The following is a 14370-nucleotide window of genomic DNA, read 5'->3' on the forward strand; positions in this document are numbered from 1 at the left end:
ATTCCGCCCCCCCCCCGCCCCTGTGGGCCATTTTTGAAAAGCTAAATGATTTGAACGCACATACACACCACTCCATCCGTCATATGACATCTTTACTCTGTCGTGTGCAGTCATGCAAATGCAACACCACCTTTCACACAGTGAGACACGCTCTTGAGTCTATCACGTGCACGATGTTCACACACAACCCCTACATCATATCTGTGCCTCACCGTCACACACTCCGGCCCTGTCCCACGCCTGTCGCTCCATCACGCACGGCCAGGGAGACACCCAGACCCTATTTTGCTCCCCCTCCCCCTCAAGTCTGTCACACCATCACCTCCCTAAGCTGCTCGTGTTCACCTCCAGCGCCTCTCTCCTGCTACCCCCATTGTCGGCCGGGGTCAGAGTTCCTAAAGCTCTCTCTGCCTGAGTCGATTTCTTTTCAGTCGTCTTTCTGCTCATTCTGAGTCTATTTCTGCTCACACGTGGAACCCAAGAACCACGAGGATGCTCTGGGGGACCTCAGCGACTCGTGGTCATTCGGGCCCGGTGGCCTATGGGAAATGTAGTCCAGTGCCGGAAAAGCAGGAGACTAGGAAACCCATGGGCCATTGGACCGCCCCGCCTCGGGAGTTTCTGGTAGTTGTAGTCGGTCTCCCATTGCGCAGGGGTCGGCTCGCGCCAGCCTTGCACTGTGGAGTACTTCGGCGTGGGGAGGTTGGGTATGCGTCTAGGACTAAGGTCGGTAAGGCGGGGTGTTGTCTGTGGTGGCCACTCAAGTGTCCCAGGTCTTGGAGCAGCGCCGGGAACAAACACCTCAGGCAGAGTGTGTGTGTGTGTGTGTGTGTGTGTGTGTGTGTGTGCGCGCGCGCGCTAGAGCGCGCGCCTGGGTGCCGGGGTGCGTCAGACGATTGAGTAGCGGTGGATGGATGCAGCGGTGTGCAGGAGCTAGTTCCTATTGGCACATTCTCAGAAAATTTGAGACTTGTGTTAAAGACAACCATTATTTTAAAATTATGTAAATGCAAATAAATATATTAAAAACTAAGATAAATAGTCAAACGCATCACTTAATTATTTTATTATCTATGCTCTTGAGATTATGTCTACAGTGTCTGTATAGCGGAAATACTGTATCATTATGTACTACTACACATCCCTTTCCAGTTCCACCTTTAGTGATACCACTTTGGCAGCTAGAAATTGGCCATGATGGGACTGTTTGCATTGTGGGAATTGACAATCACTACAAATCATTGTTTCTGTATGCTTGATTTATTGTTTTTGTTGTTTGGGGATGGGGGAGTTCTCAAAGTCCGACCTCTTTTTCCTAAATGTCTCTCCGGCGCCCTCTTCTAGTAAAGCATACTGTTGTGCTCACTTTGAAGGAGAAATACCGTAATCGCTTTATCACAGAGCGTATATTGAAGCGTGCATTCGGAGCTGAGGAAATAAATTGATAGCAGAAGCAAATGACATATACCACGTTTGCACTTATCAAATTTCAAAAACAAATATAGATAGTATACAATATTGTTCAGAATGTGGGGAAATGAGAACTCTCATAGGTACCTGTTGGGAATGACTATAGCCTTTCTACAATTAAGTTGAGTAGTAGCTATCACAATGTCTGAAAGCAAACCTTTAATAACCAACATTTAAAAAAAAAGATTTGTTTATTTATTTTAGAGAGAGAGAGCATGAGTGAGAGGGGCAGAGGGAGAGGGAGAGAGAGAATTCCAAGCCAACTGGATTCCACCCACGGAGATCACCACCTGAGCTGAAATCAAGAGTACAGCACTTAACCAACTGCCACCCATTTTATATATAAGAATATAACCCACAAAAATTCTGACTTGATAGAAAAAGATGTGGTTACAGTAATGTTTACTGAAGCCATGTTTGTAATACTGAAGAACTGAAATCAATCTCAATGTTCGTTTTTTTGAGGAATTGTTAGTCTGTGCTGACTAATATGGAAACTATTCATGGCTTAAAGATAAGACAAAAATATAGGTAAGTTAAATTTGATAATACATAAAATAACCAAGGAGTCATTAAAATGACAATGTAGAATTGTCCTGCCCAATCTGGAAGGATATGCATAAGATATTAAGAAATGAAAAATATTGGTTACATGAGAGTATGCAAAGTATGACTATAATTTTTGAACAAAAAATACACAAGGATAAATACTGAAGTTTTAAATATATATATTTTTAAACTTTTTTTGTTGTTGTTGTTTTTAAGATTTTATTTATTTGACAGAGAGAGAGAGACAGCGAGAGGGAACACAAGCAGGGGGAGTGGGAGGGGGAGAAGCAGGCTTCCGACTGAGCAGAGAGCCCGATGCGGGGCTCGATCGCAGGACCCTGGGATCATGACCTGAGCCGAAGGCAGATGCTTAATGACTGAGCCACCCAGGCGCCCCGAAGTTTTAAATATTTTAAGGGTTATTTTATAAAACTGAACTCTGGCTGACTTTAGCACATCAATAATAATCTCTCAACTCTGTTTCCTCACCATTAAATGGAATAATAATTCCTACCATGAGATTTTTTGAAAAGAATAGTGATCAAGCCCTTAGGCACTGAAACACAACCATCTCAGGTCAAACCCTTGTCTTACATTTTAATAGCTGGAGGATCATGGGCAAGTTTTTAAAAAATATGTGTATGCTTCATTTATTCTTACTGGTATAATCCTGAAGAATATTGCCACAGACAGGTTTTTTGTTTTTGTTTTTGGCTTGAATTTTACATAATTCATGCGAATCACATGTCAATGGATCTGGCATGTGAGCAGCCGTGTCACGCCCACTCCCACCAAACCCCTGGGCTTGCTGGATCAAAACTACAATACTGCTTGTCATCACTTATCATCAAGGAAATGCAAATCAAAACCACAGAAGAGCTATCACCTCACACCTGTCAGAATGGCTAAAATTAGCAACACGGGAAACATGTTGGCAAGGATGTGGAGAAAGGGGAACCCTCTTGCTGTGTTTGTGGGAATGCAAACTGGTGCAGCCCCTGTGGAAAACAGTTACAGAGGTTCCTCAAAAAGTTAAAAATAGATCTACCCTATGATCCAGCAATCACACTATTGAGTTTTTTACCCAAAGAATACAAGACCACTAATTCAAAGGGATACACGCTCCCCAGTGTTTATAGCAGCATTATTTACAATATCCAAGTATGGAAGCAGCCCAAGTGTCCATCAATTGCTGAATGAGATGTGGTATATATATATATATATATATATGTGTGTGTGTGTGTGTGTGTGTGTGTACACACAATGGAATATTACTCAGCCATAAAAAAAGAATGAAATCTTACCATTTGCAATGACATGGATAGAGCTAGAGAGTATAATACTAAGTGAAATAAGTCAGAGAAAGACAAATACTGTATGATTTCACTCATATGTGTAATTTAAGAAACAAAACAAGCAAAAGGAAAAACCTAAGAGAGAGAGAGGCAAACCAAGAAACAGATTCTTAACTATAGAGTATAAATTGATGGTTACCAGAGGGGAGGTGGAAGGATGGGTGAAATAGGTGATGGGGATGAAGGAGTGCACTTGTGATGAGCACTGGGTGTTGTATGGAAGTGTTGAATCACTATATTGTGTGCTGGAAACTAACATAACACTATATGTTCACTGACTGGAATTAAATAAAAGCTTAAAGAAGATACTGTGATTCTTTCATCAAAGAAGGAGATGGCTGTTGGGTGGGACACCACCAGTGACTGCCACACTAGGAAAGCTCTCCTTCACATGCAAGGAACAGAGAAGGACATTTCAGACCTGGAGGAACTTAGCAATTATGCCAACCACCTAAACTATCTGAAGGAACTCTTAGGAGAGGAGAGGCAGCCAAATGACATTTAAACCAGAACTAGGCTTTCAGGGGAGGGGAGAGGAGGTGAACAATGGGCAGTGATACTCCTTTCAGTCCCTTCCAAAGCCCCCAAGCACTTCCCCTCTCGAGGCCTTTGCAATGCCAGGAATTCTCTTCTCCCTGTCTGTGTCTGAGGCACTCATTCTCATCTTTTGAACTGTAGCTTAATTATAAATTTCTTTCACTGGCCTTCCTTACACCCATATTAAATCATGATCACCCACCAGTGGTTCTCAAAAAACCCTCTTCTTTTTGTTCTTGTCACTTCTTGGGTAATTTTACATTTTTTATATTCCAATTATTCTTTGTGTGCTCTGGTCAAATAAAATGTCCATTAGAGCAAGAATTTTGACCCTTTGATTATTCATTGATAGAAGGCATCAAAAAACTATGGCCCCAGGCCAGATCTGGCCCACCACCTGTTTTGTACAGCTAATGAGCTTAGAATAGTGGTTATTACATTTTTTAAATGATTGAAAAAAGAAAGATGAACAATATTTATGGACAGTTGAAAGTTACAAAATTCAAATTTTACTGTCCATAAATAAAGTTTTATTGGAACACTGCTACACTGCCTTGTTTACATTTTGTCTATGGCTGCTGCAGTGGCAGGGTTGAATAGTTGCGACAGAGACCCTGTCTAAAATTCTTACTTTCTGGCCCTTTATGAAGTTTGCCAACTCTTGCTATATATTAAGTACTGAGAAAAATGCCTGGCAGATAGTGGAATCTATTGGTCCAAATTCAGTGTATCACTTAGAAATCAGTCATTTACCTCAAGAGCTAGACTTTAACAAGCAATCACTTTCTTCAGTAGTGGGAAAATAAGAGGCCCCTATAGGGCTCACAGGCAAAGGGAATCCCTGGCTGGTGAAAAGTCAAGTTTGCCTTGCTTGGTCAGGCAATGAACCTAGCCTAGCACAGCCGGAGGGATGTGGTGAGTAGATTGTGGAGTCAGATGAGGAGACACTGGTGGGTGAAAATGTCAGCATGGGGACATGGGAGTTTGTCACTAATCCTGTACCTCACAGGTTCTGCATTCAAGCCATGCCAGTCCCCTCTGCACCATCCTCAAGACATGTTGGTTTCCTCATATCACAGGAAAGTTTCTCTACAAGGTACACTGGTCTCTCTGGACTTTTCTCACCCAGGTATTGCTCATGTTATTTATTTATCTTTTTACTGGAGCCAACAGTTCCTCAGGGATATTATTGATTCCCCTTGCAGACACTGTCATTGCTACCAGTAACATTATAATTGCTGCACTGGTGAGAAATGAGATCATGGTGTCCGTAACCTATAACTTGGGGTCAGGTGCTTTCTCATACTCTCAGGCACATATGCTGGTGGTGACAGGCTCACCATCCAGATATCAGAGATCTGCTTGGTGAGTTATTATTTCTTTTTTCTCCTTTTAAAAAATGTCAGAAACAATGACTTTCAGTGTTAGAGCTTTATCTTGGAATCCTATTATGCTTCTTACTTGGGAAGGATGGAGTGCTATATTAAATCTGAAGATTATAGAGAAATGTGTAGATCCTCAGGATGGCACTAATATGTCTCATGTTTGTACTGTATTTAGAATTATCCTCTTTACCCTCCTTTCCTTTTTGTTCTCGGCTTCCTGAGACTTCCTGTCCACCCTTTCTTACTATTAGACTTGCCAGAAGGATCCTTCTTTCCCTTCCCACCTTTTAAATGCTTTCTTTAAAATTGGGGACCATAGGGGCGCCTGGGTGGCTCAGTTGGTTGGGCGACTGCCTTCGGCTCAGGTCATGATCCTGGAGTCCCTGGATCGAGTCCCGCATCGGGCTCCCTGCTCGGCAGGGAGCCTGCTTCTCCCTCTGAAAAGATTTTATTTATTTATTTGAGACAGAGAGAATGAGAGACAGAGAGCACATGAGAGGGGGGAGGGTCAGAGGGAGAAGCAGGCTCCCTGCCGAGCAGGGAGCCCGACGCGGGACTCGATCCCGGGACTCCAGGATCATGACCTGAGCCGAAGGCAGTCGCTTAACCAACTGAGCCACCCAGGCGCCCAATAAATAAAATCTTTAAAAAAAAAAAAGAATTAAAATTGGGGACCATAGAACCTCCATTGTAGGAATAATACAAGGAATAAATATAATAACATACATGTCTGGCTTTAAGCATGGACATAGAGACCGTGGGTTCATTTTTTCTTGTTTTCTCAGTGGTCAAGACTGGCTTCAGAACAACATTCATAGAGAGCCATTCCTTTGGGTGGTGTGAGGAAAAGGCATAAACCATATTCTTCTCAGGTTCTTCTTAGACCTCAGGAAAGGAATGTTAATTGTTGACTCAGTCTCTCTCTCTCTTCTTTTTTTTTTTTTTGACTCTAAACCTCTTAAGGAGAGAGATATTCCTGAATTTATTTCCCAGAATCAATAATGGACATAAAGCCACTCATTGGCCACATCATCAGTGCTGAGCCAGAGTCATAAATGGGCCATGATATTAGATGGGAAATCCTGAGTTTGGGCTCTAATTCAAGATAATTCCTTCCCACATGCTCAGATCTGACCCTACCCTGTCCTTGGTGTGACAGAGGAAATGAACACAAGAAAATGTGCCATACAAGGGCAGGGCCCAGCAAAGAGACCAGCAAAGAGCCCATTGAATATAGGGCTATTTTCAACATTAGTTGTGGTACCTGCAGGAACCATGTGAAGGTTGCCACCTTGCTTCTCCCCACCTGGCTAAAGGCCAATGCCTAAAGAAGGGAAAATCTTCCTTACCTCAGGGCTGCCTTTTCTGCCTATCTGACTTCCTGCTATTTCCTCTTTAATGACCGACTCACTTCTCCTTTCTTGCCCTTATATATAGTGCTCTTTTTTGACAAAGGAAGTCTGGATCCTACATATTTGGATGTCCATGTTCTTATTCCATATTAATTCTCATTATCTCATACCTAGTCTTCTTTCTCCACACTAGACTTGTTTCTAATAACTTTGTTCATTCATCATAACACATTGGAATCTGGGGGCTTAGCACAGAGTCTGCTTTGGTGTTCATGACTCTGCACTCCTCAAAGCCAGATTGAAGTGGCGGACCCCTTCAACATGGCTGGTGTACCCATACCCCAGCATCTGTGAGTGTTGGCTGCTAAAGTCTCACACCTGCACCCCTCTCAGAATTACCCTTAGATGCAGTGCAACCTCCCCTACAGTGTTACCTGAATGGCCAGTGTCCAATGATGACTGAAATGGAGTCTGGAAGCCCAGCCTGTTGTCTCAGTGAGATGCTAACTATCCTGCAGGGTGTGTACCAGGGCCCCCTGTGGGACTGGGCCAAGACCACATCCTTGCCTAGCATCTTTCCCTTGCCCTCCCTGCCTCCCTCACTCCCTCTCTCCTGAGAGTTCTCTCTCACTAGAACACTGTGGAAGCTTCCCCATCTCAGGCTCTGCTCCAGGGAACTGGACCTAAAACACCAACAGTTTTATTTAATAATGGACATGAGGCTCAGCAGAAAAGACATAAGACCTCAAATCTGAGCTGCCAATATCTGATACTCCTGTCATCAAAGACACCTCTGAATTAGAGTGTGGGGTCCCTTCAGTACCATGTGCTTGGGGCTGGACACAGGAAGTGGGGGCTTTCCCAGTATGCCATTATCCCTGAACCCTTAGGAATTCATTTATTACCACTGAGAATGATACCAGGTTTGCCTGCCTGCCTGCCTCCTCTCTCACCCTCCCTTCCTTCCCTATTGGTTTCTTCTCATTTCTTTTCCTTTCTTTTCTTTTTTCTTTTCTTCTCTTTTCTCTTCTCTTCTCTCCTCTTCTCTTTCCTTTTCCCTTTCCTCCCTCCCTCTTTCTCTCTCTTTCTTTCTCCCTTCCTCTTTCTTTCTTTTTACTATAACTGTAGCGAGAATGGATTTTTATTTTTTATTTTATTTTTAAAGATTTTGTTTACTTATTTGACAGAGAGATAGAGAGAGAGCACAAGTAGGCAGAGTGGCACGCAGAGGGAGAGGGAGAAGCAGACGCCCCACTGAACAGAGAGCCTGATGCGGGGCTCGATCCCAGGACCCTGGGATCATGACCTGAGCCAAAGGCAGCTGCTTAACCAACTGAGCCACCCAGGCGCCCTGAGAATGAATTTTTAAGGTGATGTTGCTAATGTGTGATTCCCCTCTCCCTTCAAATACTTCAGTTCCCTCCTCAGAATCACAAAGGGTACATACTATACACACTCACAAAGAAAGGAGAGGTGACCTGACTCCTGAGATTCTGGGATGAGAATTTGTAGACAAGATACTTGTTTACTTCCTTCTCTTCTGAGAAGACTTTGTGGTTAGATGTAACATAGGAGTTGAGAGTAGGAGATTTGGAGATACCATGCTTGGATTCCAAGGCTCCTATATTACTATGGGGTGATTTTAGGTGATTTTATTAAATTTTTCTGATTTGAAAATGGGCAATGATAGTAACATCTCTATTTTTTTTAAAGAGAAGGTAGTAAGTTAAAATATGTACTAAGAACAGTGCTTTTCTCCCTTGATTCTATATATGTGACACAAATGGAAGAGCCCGTGATACTTCCCCCAGCCCTTGACTCTCAGAGTTTATGCTTAGAATGAAAAAATCATTTGTTTTCCAAGCCAGGACTATTTAGCATAAAAAGGGGCTTTAATCAAACTCTGCAGGGTACATTTTTGCCTTTCTCATTCAATATTTCCATGTCTCTTGTTCAGTGAGAATGCTGTCTCCCAAAATCAACACATTTATTCCTTTGCTCAGTGCAGTAAAAATTTATTTCTTATTTATTTTTTTAGTGCAGTAAAACATTTTTAAGAAGATTTTATTTATTTGAGAGATAGAGAAAGTGGGAGGAGGAGCAGAGGGAGGGGGATAAGTAGACACTGCACTGAGCACGGAGCCTGATGTGGGGCTTGATCTCACAATCCTGAGATTAGGACACGAGCCAAAATCAAGAGTCGGATGCTTGACTGACTGAGCCGCCCAGGCACCCCTAGTGCAGTAAAACATTTAAAATAGTTTCTGAATTGCTTCATCCATACTATTACAGATAACAAAACTGCTAAAGGGAGTTCGGGATTTATTTGCAGTTAGTTTGCATTTCTCTACCTTCTACCTTGCCCAGGACTGAGGGAATGTATTCAAGTATTATATTCAGAGTTTTTGTTTGTTTGTTGTTATTCTTTCTTCATTGTGGTTATGGCAGTCATTGAAAGACAACTGGATTCATTTGTTTCAGTTTTAGCTTTTTTATCCCTTCCCATCCTTGGTGATTTTATAAAATTTTATTTTTGGAAAATGTAGAACATTAACATGGTCCAAAAACTCAAAAGTATATACAATTTTATTTTCAGAGAAATGTTCTTCCCTCCCTTAACTCTTTTAGTCTGTGAGTGTGTCTTTTCCATCCCTGACTGGTTATCTCTTTCTTGTGGAAAGGTCACAACAAAGCTCTGGTTGGTGCCCTTGAGTGTAAGGAGAGGAGATGCAAAGAGCTGGAGGTCAGAAAGCCCCAGGTTCCACAGAACCCCTAAGGATCACCCTGTTTGCTCACACTCTGTTACCAAACCCCAAGTTGGGCTGCCCAGTGACTTGAAAGGCCAATACTCAAGAAACAGTTTTTATTGTAAAGGAATTTGAGATTTATTCAGGAGGCCAGCCACCTGGGGAGAAGGTGGGCTGTTGTCCAAAAGCCAACTCCAAGGTTTTTGCCTGGCCCAAGGGTTTTTAAAGGAGTTTAGGGCAGGACGCCTGGGTGGCTCAGTTGGTTAAGCGACTGCCTTCGGCTCAGGTCATGATCCCGGAGTCCCGGGATCGAGTCCCACGTCGGGCTCCCTGCTTGGCGGGGAGTCTGCTTCTCCCTCTAACCCTACCCCCTCTTGCGCTCTCTCTCTCTCACTCTCTCTCAAATAAATAAATAAATAAATAAAAATCTTTAAAAAAAATAAAATAAAGGAGTTTAGGGCAGTTAATCATAAAGGGAGTGCAGTAGTCTGTAACATTTTTTTTTTTAAAGATTTTATTTTTAAGTAATCTCTACACCCAGCGTGGGGCTCGAACTCACAACCCTGAGATCAGGAGTCACAGGCTCCACTCACTAACTGAGCCAGCCAGGCACCCCTGTAACATTTCTTCATTATGTGCAGACTCGATGGTGCCAGCTACAAATATATCTCAGTGCTCAGGGGTTGTATGAGGGGGTCTGGTTCCTGTTTTGTGATGTGTAGGGGTACTCTTCTTTTTTCTTTTTTTAAAAGATTTTATTTATTTATTTGTCAGAGAGAGAGGAGAGAAAGAACACGGCAGGCAGAGGGAGAAGCAGACTCCCTGCTGAGCAGGGAGCCCGATGTGGGGCTTGATCCCAGGACCCTGGGATCATGACCTGAGCCGAAGGCAGACGCTTAACGACTGAGCCACCCAGGCGCCCCAGTTTTTTCCCTTTTGTCTTGACAATATTTACCAATGTTAGACTGATTTATATATCTTTTATATTTTTGTCAATTATAGAATTATTTTTATTTCTATTTCATTAATTTATTATATTATCTTCAATGATATCTTCCTATTACTGTCTTCAGTAAAATTTAGCAAAATGCATAGGTTAATTTTAAAATGTTTTTCTCAGTTTTATTCCATAAGATCTGTTAAATCAGGGAGGCTGATGATGTTATTCACATCTTCTATATTTTATCTATTTTTGTGAACTGAGTGGCATTCTCAAATAGAAATCTGTTAAACTCCATCTTGTGTCCTTATATTTCCTAATGCTTTTTATGTATAAAGAGGCAACTGTCAATTCAAAATCCTACAGGGTTGATCCATTAACATGAATAGATAAAGCTGGTTTAATGAAGGCTATTATGAATTAGAGGGTACCTGCCCCAGACAATGGAGTTGACATTATCTAGCTCCAACAACCATTTAACATGGGAGAACACTGGCCAGGACCATAGCATTTTCTAATTTTTAAAGAGAAACAAAAGCTCCAGATTGTTTAAAAGTTGGCATATAATCTAAAATTTTATTTATTTATTTATTTATATTTAAATTCAACAGCCAACGCGGAGTACATCATTAGTTTTTATTGTAGTGTTCAATGATTCATTAGTTGCATATAACACCCAGTGCTCATCACATCATGTGCCCTTCTTAATGCCCCTCACCCAGTTACTCCATTCCCCCACCCACCTCCCTTTAAAATATTTAAACTACAGAGTGGGAAAGGGAAGTGAAATATTGGGGCTATTTTCTGCTATTGTGTAGCCTATGTTTAGAAAAATGTCGTCATTCATAAATATGCATCCACATATCCTAAATAAAATGCTAGCAAATCATATATACTTGGAAGGGAACCAGTTTACTTTTTCAGAGTAGTTTGAATCAATATTTGTATATCCAATAATATGAAGTAGGATTTTGCAAATATGAGTAAAGGTGAAATTTGTTAATATTGAATTTGCCACACTAAGGAAAGTAATACACATATTCTTTCTCTCTAGATTATCTGGCTTTGAAACTCCTTTTGGACATTGACATTATGGCTTCTTATGAGTTGGTAATGGGGATTCTCCTCCTCTTCCAGACTGTAGTTGGGCTTCTAGGGAATTTCTTATTCCTATGTTTTTATATATTGACTTTGTTCACTAAACATACTCAGAGACCTACAGATCTAATTCTCAACCAATTGGCCTCAGCCAACCTTCTAGTCCTTCTCTCTAGGGGAATCACTCAGACACTGGCAGCTTTTTGTTTGGACTATTTCCTGGGAGAAGCTGTGTGCAAGATTACCTTTTATACTCATAGGGTGGCCCGAGGCGTTTCTCTGTGCACCACCTGCCTTTTGAGTGGCTTCCAGGCTATCACTATTAATCCTAATAATTCCAGGTGGGCAGTACTCAAACTGAAGGCTCCTAGATTTGTTCAACCCTCCTGTTGCCCCTGTTGGATTCTTCATCTCCTGATAAATATTGTTGTGCCAGTGAAAGTGACTCATCCAGGGAATACTATAAACATTACAAAAATGAATTTTGGACTAGGTACTACAGAAGGGTCTCATTCATCCATAAGCTCTATGCATTCCTCTTTACCTTCCTTGATATTTTGTCTTTGGGACCAATGGGTTGGGCCAGTGGCTCCACAGTGCTCTTCCTGCAAAGACATAAGCAGAGAGTCCAAAACCTTCACCACACCAGTCTCTCTTCCAGAGCCTCCCCAGAGACCACTGCCACTCACACTGTCCTGCTTCTGGTGAGCTCATTTGTTTCTTTTTATTTTCTATCCTCCATCTTATCACTCTATATGACTGGCTTTGTCACCCAAAGCCTGCAGCTCATGAACATCAGTGCATTCCTGGCTGCTTGTTTTCCAGCTTTTAGCCCCTATCTCTTCATCAGCCATGACATTCAAATCTTAAGAATCTACTTTGTTAGTTGTAAGACAAAAATCTCCAAATAGTCTCTTTACAAACAGCTACCATTCATTCAACAAATTTTTAAGTACAAAATATTCGACAACTGTGGGTCTAACTGTAGACTCATTTAAAATTTATCCTGGTTGTTTATCTTTCTTTCTTTCTTTCTTTCTTCCTTCCTTCCTTCCTTCCTTTCTTTCTTTTTTTTTTTTTTTTTTAAGATTTTATTTATTTGACAGAGAGAGCAAGGCAGGCAGAGGGAGAGGGAGAAGCAGGCTCCCTACTGAGGAGGGAGCCCGATGTGGGTCTTGATCCCAGGACCCTGGGATCATGACCTGAGCCAAAGGCAGACGCTTAACCAACAGAGCCACCCAGGTGCCCCTATCCTGGTTGTTTTTCAATGTGAGATTTCAGTCCTGTGATTTAGTTTTCTAAATGCATTAATTTTCTCATTGAATATTGCCTTCCAATACAACAAAATATGTTTTCTTCTCTGCAGAAACTGCATAATTCAAGAAAAAAGGGCTCACTTATATTAACACTTGGGGTTACCCTAATGAGATGGCAGGGCCTGTATAATAATACTAATGGAAGGCCCACCTGATACTCTTCATGCCCTACCATGCATGATTTGAATGTGCTTTTAAAGGCCTCATCCTTTGGGGCACCTGGGTGGCTCAATTGGTTAAGTGTCCGACTCTTGACTTCAGCTCAGGTCATGATCTCAGGGGTGTGAGAGTGAGCCCCATGTCGATCCCGGCATTGGGCACTGCACTGAGTGTGGAGCCTGCTTGGGATTTTCTCTCACCTTCTCCCTCTGCCCCTCGCCCTGCTCTCTCTCAAAAAGTAAATAAATTAATTAATTTAAAAAATAAGGGCCTCATCCTTTAATATCGATCAGCCAAAGACCAGCAAGCACTTGAAGAAACATTCTACCTTGAAAGAAAAACACAAACAGATGGGGGTGGGGAAGGGATAGTAACATGGAAAAAACAAACCATATTAAGGAAGGAGAATAAAGTTCTACAATTTGTAAGTAATATTGTTGATGAGATATGAAACTATTGCATGCATAGGTAAGGGTAGGATGCTATTAAAATGAATAAGAGAAGACTAAAAGGACCTTTCGGGAATTAGGACCACTACAGAAGAGATAAAATACTCAGCAGAGTGGTTTGGAAGGTAATATGGAGCAACCTCTAGGAAATTGGAAGAAGGGAAACGAACTTAGAAACATTAGAAAAATAGCAAAACTTTTCTGGCAGTGAATATCTGAATAATAGATTTCTAAAGAGCAACATTGAAAACTGGAAGGCAAGGGAGCAATGCTGCCAAACTTCTGAAATAACGATTTCTTTTTTTTTTTTTTAAGATTTTATTTATTTATTTGACAGAGAGAGACACAGCGAGAGAGGGAACACAAGTAGGGGGAGTGGGAGAGGGAGAAGCAGGCTTCCCGCGGAGCAGGGAGCCCGATGCGGGGCTCGATCCCAGGACCATGGGATCATGACCTGAGCCGAAGGCAGACGCTTAACCAACTGAGCCACCCAGGCGCCCCTGAAATAACGATTTCTAAACTAAAATTGGATACCTGTCAAACTAAACTCAGGGATGATTTAGAATAGAGATATTCTCAGGAAGGCAAGTTCTCAAAATGTTCTATTAATGCTTTTCTAGGAATTACTGAAGGCCAAACTCTGTAAAGGAAGTAAGTGAAGACAGTAAGTAAGACAATATGGACCTGGAAACTGGAGATTCAACCCACCCAAAATGCTAATGAGATCTGTTTAATGGTAGAGAAAGGCAAACCTAGGTTAACAGCTATAAAGCCAGCCTAGAGATTACACAGTCAAACTCGTGGCAGAGGAATGTATTGAAGAAGAAAATTAAATTGATAGAATTCCTGACATGTTCTATTAAAAATTTGGGAACAAATAAATAGTTTGTATATGGAGAAGCCAAGCATATTAAAATACATTAATTCTAATTTGGGGAAATTAAAATTGGCATGAGATGACCCAGCAATTGCACTACTGGGTATTTACCCCAAAGATACAAATGTAGGGATCC

General features: G+C 41.7%; 2 protein-coding genes across 2 annotated transcripts in view; one reads left to right on the forward strand and one right to left on the reverse strand.

Moving 5' to 3' along the window:
- The window catches only part of ZNF229 (zinc finger protein 229), a 474727-nt gene that overhangs the window by 7173 nt on the left and 453184 nt on the right, over positions 1–14370 (reverse strand). The window lies entirely within an intron of this gene.
- On the forward strand, positions 10917–14209 carry LOC102736447 (vomeronasal type-1 receptor 1-like). The gene is given in 2 exon segments (XM_081806154.1): positions 10917–11959; positions 11962–14209. Coding segments are annotated over 2 exon segments (915 nt in total). The 5' UTR covers positions 10917–11427; the 3' UTR covers positions 12345–14209.

The sequence above is a fragment of the Leptonychotes weddellii genome, chromosome 16, assembly GCF_054177405.1.
Source record: "Leptonychotes weddellii isolate Sample4059 chromosome 16, ASM5417740v2, whole genome shotgun sequence".
Taxonomy (NCBI): Eukaryota; Metazoa; Chordata; class Mammalia; order Carnivora; family Phocidae; genus Leptonychotes; species Leptonychotes weddellii.